Source organism: Oryx dammah, unplaced genomic scaffold (genome assembly GCF_014754425.2).
Source record: "Oryx dammah isolate SB20612 unplaced genomic scaffold, SCBI_Odam_1.1 HiC_scaffold_11, whole genome shotgun sequence".
NCBI classification, from domain to species: Eukaryota; Metazoa; Chordata; class Mammalia; order Artiodactyla; family Bovidae; genus Oryx; species Oryx dammah.
The window spans coordinates 20356103-20372549 of NW_024070195.1; the positions used below are offsets into that span (position 1 = coordinate 20356103).

General features: G+C 39.3%; 1 protein-coding gene across 2 annotated transcripts; it reads left to right on the forward strand.

Moving 5' to 3' along the window:
* Positions 1–560: 560 nt before the first annotated feature.
* LOC120870437 (histone H2B type 1-M) lies at positions 561–7716 on the forward strand. Of its 2 annotated transcripts, none has more exons than XM_040250101.1 (2): positions 561–1019; positions 7331–7716. In XM_040250101.1, the coding sequence occupies exon 1, from the start codon at positions 630–632 to the stop codon at positions 1008–1010; it is 381 nt and encodes a 126-aa protein (XP_040106035.1). In that variant the 5' UTR covers positions 561–629; the 3' UTR covers positions 1011–1019; positions 7331–7716. The 2 variants fall into 2 exon arrangements, with proteins under 2 accessions (XP_040106035.1, XP_040106036.1); XM_040250102.1 differs by lacking the exon at positions 7331–7716 and adding an exon at positions 1322–2535 and having other exon boundaries at positions 572–1019.
* Positions 7717–16447: the final 8731 nt, after the last annotated feature.

Below are 16447 nucleotides of genomic sequence, written 5' to 3' on the forward strand. Positions count from 1 at the left end.
TGCGGGGATATTTGCCTCAGTATCTTAACCACCACGGATTTTGTAATAATTCATCAGGGCTTCTGATAGGGGACGAAGAAAAGGGATTGTGAATTTTATTGCAAGGTGACCCAGCCCACATGGTGGTGTTGGCTACGATAGGTAGTTAGCTGTCCATTGGTTACCTGCCGCGAGGCGCAGGATAATGTTCTTATCGAGCTTGTCCACCAGCCCCAAGAGGACATTAAGACTGCCACTAGGTGCGGGGCCCGAGCCAGAGTCGGTGTTACACAAGGGAACAGAGTTGCCTTTAGTTACAAACCTAAAACTGGCATGTTCCCAACTACTTGCATCTAATAGCTGTGAAATACACAATGCAGGTTTCTGAAGAGGCTATTTATACTAGCTATGGGTAAGTCTAGTCTAGGCCCTGTGATTGGGTCAAAGCGAAGTTGAAAGCAGCCAATGAAAAGATAGACCTGTTAGAATCATTTACATTCGTGTTTATGACGCCACAATAAAATTAATCCAATCCTGAGCGAGATCTTACGAACCTCATTTGAATACCGCGTCTATAAATAAATGTGGCCTCACTCGAGGCAACTGTTTTCCCAGCTGTTACGGTAAGTGTTCCGATTTGTATCGGTAAGATGCCTGAACCTACCAAGTCAGCTCCAGCCCCAAAGAAAGGCTCGAAGAAGGCGGTGACCAAGGCACAGAAGAAGGATGGCAAGAAGCGCAAGCGCAGCCGCAAGGAGAGCTACTCCGTATACGTGTACAAGGTGCTGAAGCAGGTCCACCCGGACACCGGCATCTCGTCCAAGGCCATGGGCATCATGAATTCATTTGTCAACGACATCTTTGAGCGCATCGCGGGGGAGGCGTCGCGTCTGGCGCATTACAACAAGCGCTCGACCATCACATCCAGGGAAATCCAGACGGCCGTACGCCTGCTGTTGCCCGGGGAGTTGGCCAAACACGCCGTGTCCGAGGGCACCAAGGCCGTCACCAAGTACACCAGCTCCAAGTAAACTTGCCAAGTAAGCGTCTTTACACCTAACCCCAAAGGCTCTTTTAAGAGCCACGCATGTTTTCAGCAAATGAGTTGTAATCCTTTCATTAGGCTATATTCCGATTTCTACCAAATTTAAACTTTCACTAGCATTCTTTAATGATCTGTTGCATCTGCGTAAGAATTACTATAGGCAAGCTAGACAATACGTGCTATTCATTGCATGCCCACTACAGGCAAGTAGTTACATAGAACCATGATACCACGAAACCATTTACCAATTTGCCCTGAAAATGCCCTTTAAGGTACAGCTTTCTTTTCCGTACGTAGGTCTTCAAGTTGTTCCTGACGGTGACCCGGACTTTGGCGATGAACCCTTACCCAGAATACGAAAGAGCATGCTCTTATCAATTTCATTCTGCTGAGAGCTTTTCCATTTTTCCTTTTTTTTTTTTTTTTTTCATTTTTAAACCACAGATACATGTATTTAGGGGAGGGGGGGGAATGCTGAAAACAATGAATTTTCACAAAAATGTTACAAAGGTTTTTTTCTGGTTTCCTTGCTTTGGAATTGCAGTTTCTGTGGTGAGGAGGAGCCTACGCTCTATCATAAAGGCGGAAAAGAAAAGAAAAAGGAAGCCTTCAAATCCTGTCAGCTGCTATAATTTCTTTCCCAGAAAGTCCTATTTAATTTGTAGTCCTCTGGGGGCAGCATTCAGCTTTAAAGTATTCTGGGTCTCAGATGTCTGGTTATCATTCTCTCCATCGGTAAAGGAGTCTGTCTACTCGGCTCAGGCCCCATTTTGAGCACTCCTGCTTTCCCGGGTGTCCCCAAGCATCAAGGGCACGGAGGAAGTAGAAAGGAAAGGAAAACCCTTCCTGGTAGAATGTGTACTAGGTAGGATAGAAATAAGCGCTTTCCCTTGTGGGAAATAACATTTTGTCAAGAAGATAAATCTGAAGAGGCTGGGACCGGGGGGCTAGGAGGGAGTGGCCGGGAGGAAAGGAATCAGTAGAGGTAACCAAGAAAATTGCCAGGTAGATGAGCGTGAGCTGAGGATGAAGCAATGAAGACCCAGCATAAAAGTAAGGAACACTCAGTCCGAGGGGCTTGGCCCATGTGAAACCCCAAGCACCTCTGCTGATTTTTACCCAAACCTGAGCTTTGTTTTCTGGGTGTTATGTGAACCCTGGCCATGGTGGGAAGCATGATAAGAACTTTCCCAGTGAAGCTGAGACACCAGACCAAAAGGAACTAGAAATAAATACACACATTCATTCACAGTAGATAATGGAGGGCAAAGAATCTGTCCTGAAACTTGGTGCTGAGCAAGTAAACTCCACTGCTGGGCATTTGGAATACAAGCCAGGCTTCACACTTTTTTTGTTTCAGTGTGAATAGAATAAAATAGGGATTCAAAACCGAGGCTGAGAATTTAATTTAGAAATATCCCAAAATGTTTTCGTGCCCCTTGGGCACCTGGTAAAAGCAAATACCAATCCTCTCTGAAAGGGTAAGCTTCATTTTAGGCCTTAATAAATCCCACAGACTTCAAGTGACTAATAACAAAACCTGAACTCTGTGAAGGATTAAGAGAATACAAAAACGATCACACGGTTTTGAAGAAAACAAATATTTCTAGAGCTATTTGTTTTCTATATAGAGAGAACACAATTAAAAGCGTACTGGATGAGCTTAATAGTAAATTAGACCCAGTTGAAGAATTTTCATGAATAGCAAACCAGATCACAAGGAATTATGCAGAGAGAGGGATGTAAAAATGAGTTTAAGAGATCTGGAATGGGTAATAAAATTGTGTGGCATGCATCTAACCATAGTGGCAGGACAAACAGAAAATGATGCAGATGTGAGATTTAAATGATCAGGGCCGTAATTTTTTAGAATTGATGGATTACTCATAAAATGTAGTGAAATGATGTAACAAAAAAGGGTTACTGTGTGACACTGAACTAAACCCTATACATTCTTACAAATTTAATGCTGATTTTCTGGGTGGACATATGGCATCAGATCAAAAAGCACTGTTTGAAATTCTAACATGGGGTGGACAGGAGTGATTGATTATTTACATGCATTTTGTATCTTGCTAATTACTAACTTCTGTTAATGTTAATATCTAATGGATTATCTTGACTTTCATTTCATATAATATTATCATTAGCACAGAAAAAAAATGTTTGATATCCTTTCCAATAACAATTTCTCTTTATCTTTTATCAAATTATTGTGTTAGCTAAAATCACAAACTATCCCATATTAGACATGCTAGCAGATGTCACCATTTCTTCCTCCTTCTCATGGAACTAGCTTTGGTAGTTTGTGATTTATAATAATACATATGCATATGTGTGTGAGTAGTCTTTATTGTATTGATGTAATTTCCTTTTAATTCTATTATGAGTTATTAGGAGTGATTTATGGATTTTTGGCATCTGATGAAACAATGTGCTTTTTCTCCTTAAAGCTGTTGCAATGAAGTACACATAGATATTCTAATGTTAATCCATATTTCTAGTTCTAGGCCAAATCTTATTTGGTCATTTCTTTTCTTTTTTTCTTTTGGCTGTGCTGGGTCTTTCTTGCTGCTCAAAGGCTTTCTCTAGTTGCAGCAAGTGGAGGCCATTCTTCATTGTGGCAGGTTGGCTTCTCATTGCAGTGGCTTCTGTTGTTGCAGAGTACAGGGTTTAGGCTCACGAGCTTCAGCAGTCGCAGCACATGGGCTTAGCTGCATCTCGGCATGTGGGATCTTCCTGGACCAGGGATGCAACCCGCCTTGCCCACAGTGGCAAGCAGACTCTTAACCACTGGACCACCAGGGAAGTCCCTTATTTGGTCATGTTGTATCTTTATCTTAAATAGTGCCTGGATAAATTTTAATATTTTACATGGATATTTAAAATCCTCTACTATTCATACATGAAATCATTCTATGATTTTTCTCTTTTGGGTTTGCCTTCATCAGATTTTGTCCTTAAAGTTATGGTAGCTTCATAAACTTCATTGTGGGGGTTCTCTTTTATTACTTACTGCTGTATAATAAATTATCTCCAAACTGAGCAGCCTAAGTCAATGAATATTTATCTCATTCAACTTCTGAGATCAGAAATCCAGAAATGACTTTGTTGTTGTTCATTCACTCAGTTGTGTCCGACTTTTTGCGACCCCATGGACTGCAGCATGCTAGGCTTTCCTGTCCTTCACTTAAATGACTTAGTCAGGTAGTTATGACTCAGGGTCTCTGGGGAGTTTGAAGTTAAGAAGTAAGCGAACGCTACAGTCAACTGAAAGCTTGACTGTAGCTGGAGGATTCCCCAGACAAGTGTCTGCTGCCAAGAACTCAGTTCCTCCAGAGGATGGAAGAGACTGCTTCAAAGCACAGTAGCTGTTATCCCATAGAAAGAGAAATCAGAGACAGAGAGAACAGCAGGAATGCCTCTGTGACCTAATTTTGAAACAATGACACTTCTGCTACTTTCTATTCATTAGAAGCAAGTCACTTAAATCTGGCATTTATTCAGAAGGGGAATTAGGATCCATCTTTTGAGGTAAGGATATTAAAAGAATTTGTGTATTTATTTTAAAACCACCCATGATTCTTTTTATGCTTTAAATCTCGAATGTAAAAAGTATCTGTGCTTTAAAGATTACATAGAAATAAGCTCTCAGTTCAGGTCAGTTCAGTTCAGTTGCTCAGTCGTGCCTGACTCTTTGCGACCCCATGAATCGCAGCACGCCAGGCCTCCCTGTCCATCACCAACTCACAGAGTTCACTCAGACTCGCGTCCATCGAGTCATTGATGCCATCCAGCCATCTCATCCTCTGTCGTCCCCTTCTCCTCCTGCCCCCAATCCCTCCCAGCATCAGAGTCTTTTCCAATGAGTCAACTCTTCGCATGAGGTGGACAAAGTACTGGAGTTTCAGCTTTAGCATCATTCCTTCCAAAGAAATAAGCTCTGAAATCACCCAAACTTAATACCTTTCCACTTGGTAGATTTTTAGGAATTCCAGCAACATAGACTATAACAGACCACTTTCTACAAAGTCAATAAAACTCCCACATGATATGCCGACAGTTCCTTTTTCTGAGGTTGTAAAGGACAAAATAGTAGCCTTTTATGTTAAATAAAACATTATCTCAGATAGTAGTCTATACTTTAAAAAAATATTGAATTGAATTAATTCAGCTGAGAAATCCTCAACTGCAACCAGTAAAGCAAATCTCTGATGCACGATTGTTTTGGAATGCATGATAGGTTTGATCTTTTTGAAACAAAAGAAATTAAAGAAAATAAATATAATAAAAATTATAATCCCAGGAAATACTCTGGCATTTGAAAAGAGAATAACACTTAAAAAAACTAATGAAATTTAAAATTGATAAGAAGTTTAAGAAGTTAAAAATTCATTTAAAATACAGGAGTGAAGACTGATGACTGACTGAAAGAAAATACAATGTTTAAAAAATGTAAGGTAACAAACTAAGGGTTAGCAGAAGCTTGGTAAAAGAAACTAAAGAATTAAGTTATGAAGGTTTATAAGGAGATTTTGATGTATGTCAAAATACCCTAGTAAATTGTACAAGTTACTTATTTATACATCAGTTTATTTAAGAGATAGTCATTGAATGTCTCTAGGCTAGTCATTGACATGGGTACTGGAGATACAAAGAGAAATAAGGTTGTCCTTGACTTAAAGGAGTTCTCAGTTTTGTAAGACTGTCAAGAATGCTTACAGTTAACTGCTTTCATATCCCTGTATGTTTCACCAAAGCCTGAACAAGTGTTTATCACTCTCTGGAAATTTGCAGGCGAATAGACTTAGATTCACATGAGAACTACCAAACTCATTAAATTAAGGCAAAAAACGACTATCCCAATGTTTTAGTGGTAAGTAATATTAATACCACTGTAATATAGTGGCAAAGCTAAGGGATGGTCCATCTGACACCAACTGCAAGGTTCAGAGTTCTCACCAAAACTACCCTCAGATGATATAATTTATTAGAAGGACTCACAGAACTCACTGAAAGTTATTATAAACAAGATTAGGGTTCATTATAGCAAAAGGACACAAAGCAAAATCAGCAAAGGGCATTCCAAACTGAGAGCTTCCAATAGTACTCTTCCAGCAGAGTCACCAACTGTTAACAATACCTTCCTTCCTACAATGATGTGTGAAACATGGTATGTATTGCTACCTAGGGAAACTCAATCAAGCCTTGGTGTCCAGACTGGATCTTTACCCAATCCCTCTGGATCTAGTATAGATATGGCATGACCCAAAGAACCCAACACACTGGGTATTGTATTAGACTACCCAGTGTAGCTCAAGGCCTCGTGGTACACAGAGATATTATCTTTTATCCAGCACAGACATAAGAAGCAATACATTCCAAAAGCCTACAGATCACATTTCAGCAAAGGCAAAAGGCTGTATCTCTTCAAATAAGGCTAATTCTGCACATAGTCACAAGAAAAATTACATTTTTACAATTTTGAATTGATAACTCAGTTGGTAAAGACCACCTGCAATGCAGGAGACCCCAGTTCAATTCCTAGGTCAGGAAGATCCCCTGGAGAAAGGGACAGACTACCCACTCCTGTATACTTGGGCTTCCCTTGTGGCTCAGTTGGTAAAGAATCCACCCACAATTCCAGAGACCTGGGTTCAATCCCTGGGTTGGGAAGGATCCCCTGGAGAACGGAAAGGCTACCAACTGCAGTATTCTGGCCTAGAGAATGGGGTCTCAAAGAGTTGGACACAACTGAGCGACTTTCCCTTCACTTCATCTATCACTGACTATAACTTGAGTTCTACAACTATTTGCTTCTTATGTCTGTTCTGTCACATACGTTTGCATGTTTAAATCAACTATGAATCCAGAAATTATGTCTCATGGAATACTATTTTTTGTAGTTTATTCAGATGAGCAACTTCAGCAGTCTCCCCCTTGACTTATACCAACTGCTCTCCAAACACTTCCAGCAAGAATAATGGAGTGGGTTTCCATTTCCTCCTCCAGAGGATCTTCCCAACCCAGGGATCAAACACTTACCTCCTGCTTCTCCTGCATTGACAGGCAGATTGTTTACTGCAGAGCCACCTGGGAAGCCCTATGTTTTGAATCATTATCTATTAATGCTAATAATGACTTATCTATTAATACTAATAAAGTGTACGTAACATTGAGGTAGAGATTCCTCAAAGCACATTACAGAAGCATATGTAAACAGAACCCTCTTTTTTGTATAGCAAATATTAATACTGATGGTAAAATGGCACCTAACATATAAACTATTTTTGTTTCTTCAATCAGGGGTGAGATAAGAGTATGGAGAAGAAATGAATGCACACAGTAACTGAAAATGAAAATCTGGCCATACAAGTTATGAAGTATGATGTCTGATCTGCCTGAAATAATTGATTAGTGTGTATATCCCAATAAAATCCTACCCATCCTGATTTATTGCACATTGATTTACCTGCAGAGGGGAAGGAGATCATTACCTGGGGTGGAAGAGCCTAAACAAAGTGTTTTAGCTTTCTCATTTTATTTAAATCATGAAGATAAAATTTATTTCTATCATAGGCCTAATTACTAGAAATTTATTATTTACTCACTTAGGTGGGAGAAGTCAAAAGGAGAGAATGGCAAAACATCTGTGAGATTCCACATTTAATAAAACCTGTGGATAACTGGAATTCACCTTTTATTAATTCAAATCCTTCTTCTTAGATAACCCTTTTTTATACAAATTATTCATTTTTCAGTTTATTTTCCGCCATTAAGTTTTGAGTGGGTAAGGCCTGTTTTGGCTTTGATAACAATCTCGAAGGTAAACAACTTAGTTTATCTAAGCTGACAAATGGTAAGTCACCTTCAACACCTGAAGTAACAGGAAGATATTACTTTGAAGCACTCTCAGAGTTAAGTGTGCCCTACTTGAAGGACTTTTAACAGATTGCTAGGCCCCATCTCAGTTTCACTAGATTGACTAGATCTGGAATAGGGGCCAATAATTTGCATTTCTAAATTATCAAAATGATGCTAATGCATCCGGGGATCACACTTGAAGGGAAAAAAAAAAAGTGGAAACCCCCCTCAGTTGTGTCGGACTCTTTGCAACCCAACAGCAGCCATCCCGTTTCTCCTAGGATCCCAACCCAGGGATCTAACCCGGGTCTACCTGCATTGCAGGTGAATTCTTTACCACTGCGCCACCCAGGATGATACTGCTGCTGCTGCTAAGTCACTTGAGTCATGTCCGACTCTGTGTGACCCCATAGACGGCAGCCTACCAGGCTCCCCCATCCCTGGGATTCTCCAGGCAAGAACACTGGAGTGGGTTGCCATTTCCTTCTCCAATGCATGAAAGTGAAAAGTGAGGAAGTCGCTCAGTCGTGTCCGACTCTTCGCGACCCCATGGACTGCACCCCACCAGGCTCCTCCATCCATGGGATTCTCCAGGCAAGAGTACTGGAGTGGGGTGCCATTGCCTTCTCCCAGTCACACAAAACTGGAAAATCACCTTGAGTTTCAACTAAGTGTCAAGTCCTAAAAATTAGCACCTCCTTCTGGTGTGGCCATACAAAATAGCTTGGGCCTTCCAGTCCCCACCTCTGTCTGCCCCGCCTCCAATAGCCACGGCCCGCCACACCATCTCCCTGGGTCTTCCCAATCCACCTCACGCTCCGCTGTTTTTCCTGAAGCCCCCACGTTACGCGTACATCACCTTCGGCTCCCCTACGAAGTCGCCAGTAGTTATAGGCTTCCGCCCACCACTCTCGCCCCGCGAGGATTCTCGTGTCCACCCGCTACTGGTGCGCAGGCGCAGCCGACCCCCAGCCTCTCTCGCATCTGCCAGTGGAAACGAGAGACCCTAACAGTTTAAGGGGGCATTCACTTATTGAAGCGGAGAACCGAGTTGTTTGAAGACGGAGAAACAAGACATCACCCTCTGTTAATTTTTTTTTTTTTTTCCTCCTCTCAAAATCTGTTCTGAAGAGGCACTTTCCCTCATAACTAGTCCCCAAGACACTTTCCTTGCACCACCCGTTTATTCGCTCTCATATTTCTAGGGCACTTTGAGGATTAAGTGGGTGTATGTGCATGTATGTGTAGATTATTATTATTTCCTACTTGAATAACTGTATTTTAAGTTTCATCTTCATATGCATGAAGGACATACATCCATTAGGCTAGAGTAGACATGGAGCATACAGCCCACAGTATTTTTAGAGGCTCACGAATGTATTTTAATTTCTTCTAAAATCAGAATTTAAAATGAACTTTTAGGTCGACGAAAACATTCTAATATATCATATAACTAGAACGAAGAAACCGTTCTACTAAAGGTTCTGATACTTTATGTAATTTAAATAATGTTACTGTTTTTGTTGGTTTTATGGAGGAGAGGGCCAGGAAAAAGAGAGGTAAAAGAGAGTGGGGCCCGCGAAACACAGTGCAACCTTGGGTGCAGGTAACACCCAACCATCTCCAATTACATTATTTACTTTTTTTTTAATTGCTTTTTTTTTTTTTTTTTTGGTGTACACATTTCCTAGTGCTTTCCAGATGTTAACACCTTTAATCTTCTTAACACACCTGTGAAATATTATTATTGCTAATTTAGCTATATGTATTGATTGCTGGCAGAAATATCAATAAACTCAGAAATGCAGATGACACCACACTTATGGCACAAAGCTAAGAAGAACTAAAGAGCCTCTTGATGAAGGTGAAAGAGGAGAGTTGTTTCACTTGATGAAAGTGAAAGAGGAAAGTTGGCTTAAACCTCAACATTCAGAAAACCAAGATCATGACATCTGGTCCCATTACTTCATGGCATATAGATGGGGAAATAGTGGAAACAGTGACAGACTTTAATTTTGGGAGCTCCAAAATCACTGCAAATGGTGACTGCAGCCATGAAATTAAAAGACGCTTGCTCCTTGGAAGAAAAGTTATGACCTACCTAGACAGCATGTTAAAAAGCAGAGACATTACTTTGCCAACAAAGGTCCATCTGTCTAGTCAAAGCTTTGGTTTTTCCAGGAGTCGTGTATGGATGTGAGAGTTGGACTATAAAGAAAGCTAAACACCAAAGAATTGATGCTTTTGAACTGTGGTGTTGGAGAAGACTCTTGAGAGTCCCTTGGACTGCAAGGAGATCCAACCAGTCCATCCTAGAGGAGATCAGTCCTGAATATTCATTGGAAGGACTGATGCTGAAGCTGAAACACCAATACTTTGGCACCTGATGTGAAGAGCTGACTCATTTGAAAAGACACTGATGCTGGGAAAGATTGAGGGCAGGAGGAGAAGCGGATGACAGAGGATGAGATGGTTGGATGGCATCACCAACTCAATGGACATGAGTTTAAATAAGCTCCAGAGGTTGGTGATGGACAGGGAGGCTTCACACGCTGTAGTCCATGGGGCTGCAAAGAGTCAGACACAACTGAGCAACTGAACTGAACTGACTGAGTTGCTCAGAGCTTAAAATAATGTATCCAATATCATCTTATTAATAAATGGCAAAGGGCATTCTGACCTAAGAAGTTTAGATCCAGAGTCCTTGCTCTAAACCATTGCATAGAGACACTCTCTCTTTAGAACAAACTAACCAATCTGCCTGGAGAAGGAAATGGAAACCCATCCCCACCAGGGATTAAACTGGTACCAACTGCAGTGGAAGCTGGGAGTCATAGCCTCTGTATCACCAGGTTCTAAACCATTGCATGAGATATTGTCACTTTAGAACGAACGAACCAGGCTACCTAGAGAAGGAAATGGCAACGCGTTCCAGTATTCTTGCCTGGAAAATCCCATGGAGAGAGAAGTCTGGCAGGCTACATTCCATAGGGTTAAAGAGACACACGGCTGAATTGACTTAGCACTGAACCCAGCTACTCTTGAGCTTTCTTTTTGACTTGGCCTACAAAGACTAAAACAAACAATTAATGTAGTTTCTGACAGCTCAAGGCCTAGGAAAACCCTAGCTAGCCTCAGGTTGCCTGTCCTAAATGAATATCCACTGTTTTTCTTCCATTTCACTCTGTTTGTTTTTGTTTTGGAGAATCATCCTATTTTTGCTAATTAATGTTAATTTTACAGTGCTTTACCATAGTGAAGTTTTGTCACATAACATTGAATTTTTAGGCTATTTTGGAGATTAAGAACATTTTACCATATTGAGTCATAAAAAAAAAAATTAAACATAGTCTAGTGTATCAGTTCAGTTTAGTAACTCACTCGTGTCCAACTCTTTGTGACCCCATGGACTGCAGCACACCAGGTCTCCCTGTCCATCACCAACTCACAGATCTTGCTCAAACTCATGTCCATTGAGCAGGTGATGCCATCCAACCATCTCATCCTCTGACATTCTCTTCTCCTCCTGCCTTCAGTCATTCCCAGCATCAGGGTCTTTGCCAATGAGTCAGTTCTTCCCATCAGGTGGCCAAAGTATTGGCGTTTCAGCTTCAGCATCAGTCCTTCCAATGAATATTCAGGACTGATCTCCTCTAGGATGGACTGGTTGGATCTCCTTGCAGTCCAAGGGACTCTCAAGAGTCTTCTCCAACACCACAGTTCAAAAGCATCAATTCTTAGGCGCTCAGATTTCTCTATAGTCCAACTCTTGCATCCATACACAACTCCTGGAAAAACCAAAGCTTTGACTAGACAGATGGACCTTTGCTGGCAAAGTAATGTCTCTGCTTTTTAACATGCTGTCTAGGTAGGTCATAACTTTTCTTCCAAGGAGCAAGCGTCTTTTAATTTCATGGCTGCAGTCACCATCTGCAGCTATTTTGGAGCTCCCAAAATTAAAAGTCTGTCATTGCTTCCATTGTTTCCCCATTTATTTGCCATGAAGTGATGGGACCAGATGCCATGAGGGTGGTCCTCTTCACTTTCTGCCATAAGGGTTGTGTCATCTGCATATCTGAGGTTGTTGATATGTCTCCCAGCAATCTTGATTCCAGTTTGTGCTTCATCCCATCCACCATTTCTCATGATGTACGCTGCATATAATTTAAATAAGCAGGGTAACAATATACAGCCTTGACATACTCCTTTCAATATTTGGAACCAGTCTGTTTTTCCATGTATAGTTCTAATTGTTGCTTCTTGACATGCATACAGATTTCTCAGGAAGCAGGTAAGGTGGTCTGGGATTTCCATCTCTTTAAGAATTTTCCACAGTTTGATATGATCCACACAGTCAAAGGCTTTGGCATAGTTAATAAAGTAGATGTTTTTCTGGAACTCTCTTGGTTTTTTGATGATCCAGAGGATGTTAGCACTTTGATCTCTGGTTTCTCTGCCTTTTCTAAATCCAGCTTGAACATCTGGAAGTTCACGGTTCGCATATTGCTGAAGCCTGGCTTGGAGAATTTTGAGGACTACTTTACTAGTGTGTGAGATGAGTGCAATTTTGTGGTTGTTTGAACATATCTTGGCATTGCCTTTCTTTGGGATTAGAATTACTGACCTTTTCCGTTCCTGTGGCCACTGCTGAATTTTCCAAATTTGCTGGCTATTGAGTGTAGCACTTTCACAGCATCATCTTTTAGGATTTGAAATAGCTCCACTGGAGTTCCATCACCTTCACTAGCTTTTTCGTAGTGATGCTTTCTAAGGCGCACTTGACTTTGCATTCCAGGATGTCTGGCTCTAGGTAAGTAATCACGCCATCGTGGTTATCTGGGTCATGAAGATCTTTTTTTGTATAGTTCTGTGTATTCTTGCCACTTCTTAATATCTTCTGCTTCTGTTAGGTCCATACCATTTCTGACCTTTATTGTGCCCATCTTTACATGAAATGATCCCTTGGTATCTCTAATTTTCTTGAAGAGATCTCTAGTCTTTCCCATTCTATTGTTTTCTTCTATTTCTTTGCATTGATCACTGAGGAAGGAAGTCTAATGTATATCTGTCTCTCAGTTTGAGTGAATCTTGTTTTTTATTTCAGGATTTCACAGTTTTATATATACAGATCTGGAACATTTTTTCTTGGATTTAGAATCCTTAGAATGTATTATACTGTTGTAATTAATGTCTGAATTTTCTATTTTAAATCCAGAAAGGCCATGGATTTTTATGTGGTACTCATATATTCAGCAGCCCTCTTATGCTCAGGAAGATCTAATTGTTTATAGATTCTTGTTAATTTTTACACTGACATATTATTTTCAAACGTCGTCTTTTCTTGTTGAATACTTATCCTTCTTGTTTCTTGTACTTTTCTCATGATATTAGCCAGGCCCTCGGTGTTATGTTGCATAAGAGTAGTACCACAAAGCTTTTGTCTTTTTACCGTTTTGGAATCCTTCTAAAATTACACTATTAAATGTTGTGCTCACTGTAGCTACTTCTTATTAAGTGAGTCGCTACTCCTTATCCTTCTAGTTCGTTGAAAATATTGATAATGAAGGCATGTGATATCTAACAAATACTTTCCTAGTATCTGCAAATGATAACAACTTTTCTCTATTAATTTCTTACGTGGCAGATTTTGAATGTTAAACTTTTCTTCCATTCTTATAATAAACCAAACATACTATAGTATTTAGAGAAGGAAATGGCAACCCACTCCAGTACTCTTGCCTAGAAAAATCCCATGGACGGAACAGCCTAGTGCAGGCTACTGTCCATGGGGTCGCAAAGAGTTGGGCACGACTGAGCGACCTCACTTCACTTCACTTCAATATACTATTGTTTTTTAAATAATGTTATCTCTTGGTTTCCATTTGCTTGCATCCTAAATAGAGCTTTAAAAAAAAAAAAAGAAAAGGAATTTCATAAAATGAGACTATAATTTTTTCTCATCTCTTTCTCTATTTCATTCTGTGTTGTTCCTGTCCAATTTAAATAAGGGTAAACAATTTGCCAAAAGAAAAAAAAAAAAGCTATTTTTCTATTGAAACATCTGCAGAATAGGGATTATCAATTACTTAAATTTCACTAGTACCTGTAAAACCCAGCCAAGTGTGGTATCATTTAGACTGAAGAGTACAAGAAATTTTTTTTTAACTGCCTGTCCTATTTCCATAATCATAACTTGTTTATTCAGCCCATTACTCAAGTTTTTCTTGAAAATTATTGTTTTCTGTTAAGCTTAATATCTCTCTTTTGGTAGCAACTGTCCTTTTTTCTATTTGTATAATTTTTTCACACACACAATATTTTTTACCTCATTAATTTTTATAGATGTTTGTCTATTGTTATAAGACTTTTCAAAGAACAAGGTTGTTGTTTACGGATTATCTCCATTAAAAATTTTTTTTTTTAATTTTAAGGTTGACATACTTAAAATAATGTCAACATGAAAATCCATGAGAACCTATAAACATACAATGAAATCAAATAAGAACTCAGTAGGGTTGGTAAATATGTGCACTACGTAAAAATATATGACCTTTCTATACATTAGCAATGGCCTGTGTGGAATTGAAACAGAGCATAATTCACCACAGTACAACACATTCTAAGAATTTTAAGACCAATTCTTTCAACTTAATTTTGATTTACTTTCTTGTTCTTTTTCTAGCTTTTTGTTGTTCTTGTTGAACACCTATTTTGTATATCTTTAGTGATTTTTGTTCCTTAAAGTATGCTTTTAATATTATGTATGGCAACCCACTCCAGTGTCCTTGCCTGGAAAATCTCATGGACACAGGAACCTGATAGGCTGCAGTCCAAGGGGTTGCAAAGAGTCGGGCACGACTGAGCAACTAACACTAACACTATGTCCCTTTTAGTACACCTTTAGATACATCCAACAATTTTCGTGTGTATTATTTCCATTTATATTTATCTTATAATATTGCATAGTTTCCCATATAGTATTCTAATTCATTGTATTTAGAAGTGTGCTTTTAGTTTCCAATCATACATCGTTTGTTTTATTTTTATTATCCTAAAAAAAAATCTTTTCTATTGCTCTTTAATTAGATTATGATTAAAAAGTGTCATATATATGAAACTGATTCTTTTGTATCCACTGTGACATTTTCTGAAGCCAGTGTTGAATTTTTGAGATTATTAAATGTGTGCTTTAAAAGTTGGACATTCTCTATGTGTGAAATACAGGAATCACACACAGATAGATCAAGTTTGTTGACTGTGTTGTCCAAATTTTCTATAAGCATACACATTTTTTTGGTTTGTTTGCTAGCTATGAGAATTTATAAGCTTAATATAATGAAAACTTGACAAACAGCTCTAAATTTGAACTTCTCCTGCTAATTCTGTCAGCTGTTACCTTAATCATCAGCAAATGAGGTCCCGAATGTTTCATCTTATCAGTAGATTTTAATTTTATCTTTATGGAATATAGGTCTTTTTGATTTCTAGAATTTCTATGTTTTTTTAATTTTTAAAATTAGGTTGATTTTGATTGTCCCTTGTTCCTTCATTGCATTATCAGATTTTTATTTCTTTAAACTTTCAGTACATTGTTATGTTATAGTATCTGATAATTTCAGTATCTGCAAATCATTGTCTGAGGGAAAGAGGGAATCTAAGGCTGTTGTTTCTTTGGAAGCCCAAACTATATAGTGTCTCTTTTCCTCTTCGATTTGATACTATTTGTTATATCTTATATTTGGACATTCTAAATTCCTGGTAGAATGTTCCTAACGTGATAGATGCTGAATAAATAATTGCTGAATAAATAAATCACAATCAACCTGTTCACATTATATCTAGGAAAGTGGGTGGTGAAGAGGCTTCCCGCTTGAAGGTGTTTGTGTTTGCCTTTATAAGGCACTAGGGGGCGCTACGAACCTAGGTCACAAATTTAAACCTTTAAGGGTTAGGAGTTGTCTGCGGAAGGTCAAGGAGCCTGGGGAATGTTAGGGGGAAAAGGCAAATTCAGGGAGCACACCTCTCTGCAGAAAAGATAGATGCTATTGGAAGAATTAGCTAAGAACTAGTTTCAGTCGAAGATGATGATGATGGTAATAAAAACTTTAAAATATAGGCGTTAAACAACGGGTTCTTCCATTTCTGTGTGTGTTTAATGTTTTCACTGGTAGACTGAAGAACCTATTTCTGACCTTCCTTTGTGCCTAGATGGGATTTGATCCTTTCCAGTTCGAAGGATCGTGTGCATACGGGCTACGAAATTCCTTATCTCCCTTCAAGTGATGTACTTTTTTCCCCTACCCTTTATTTTCACGCTCTATTTCCGCATCTTGTGTACAATAGGAGACATTGTACTCGGAATTGTCTGGATGACCACAGTTCGTTTCCTCTCCCTGGTCTAAAATCTAGATTCAGATGTAATGATACTGCTTTCAAGGAGGTATAAACAGGCCTACAGATAGGAGACAGAACTGTGGCTCGAGCTTTGCTTCTTTGGTAATTTCAAAGCACTGGCGAGAGTGACTTCTAGTGTTTAAAACAAACTAGTCTGAATTGTTA

Excerpts from the sequence above, each read along its gene's own strand:
- LOC120870437 (XM_040250101.1), top strand. The coding sequence starts at position 630 with ATGCCTGAACCTACCAAGTCAGCTCCAGCCCCAAAGAAAGGCTCGAAG.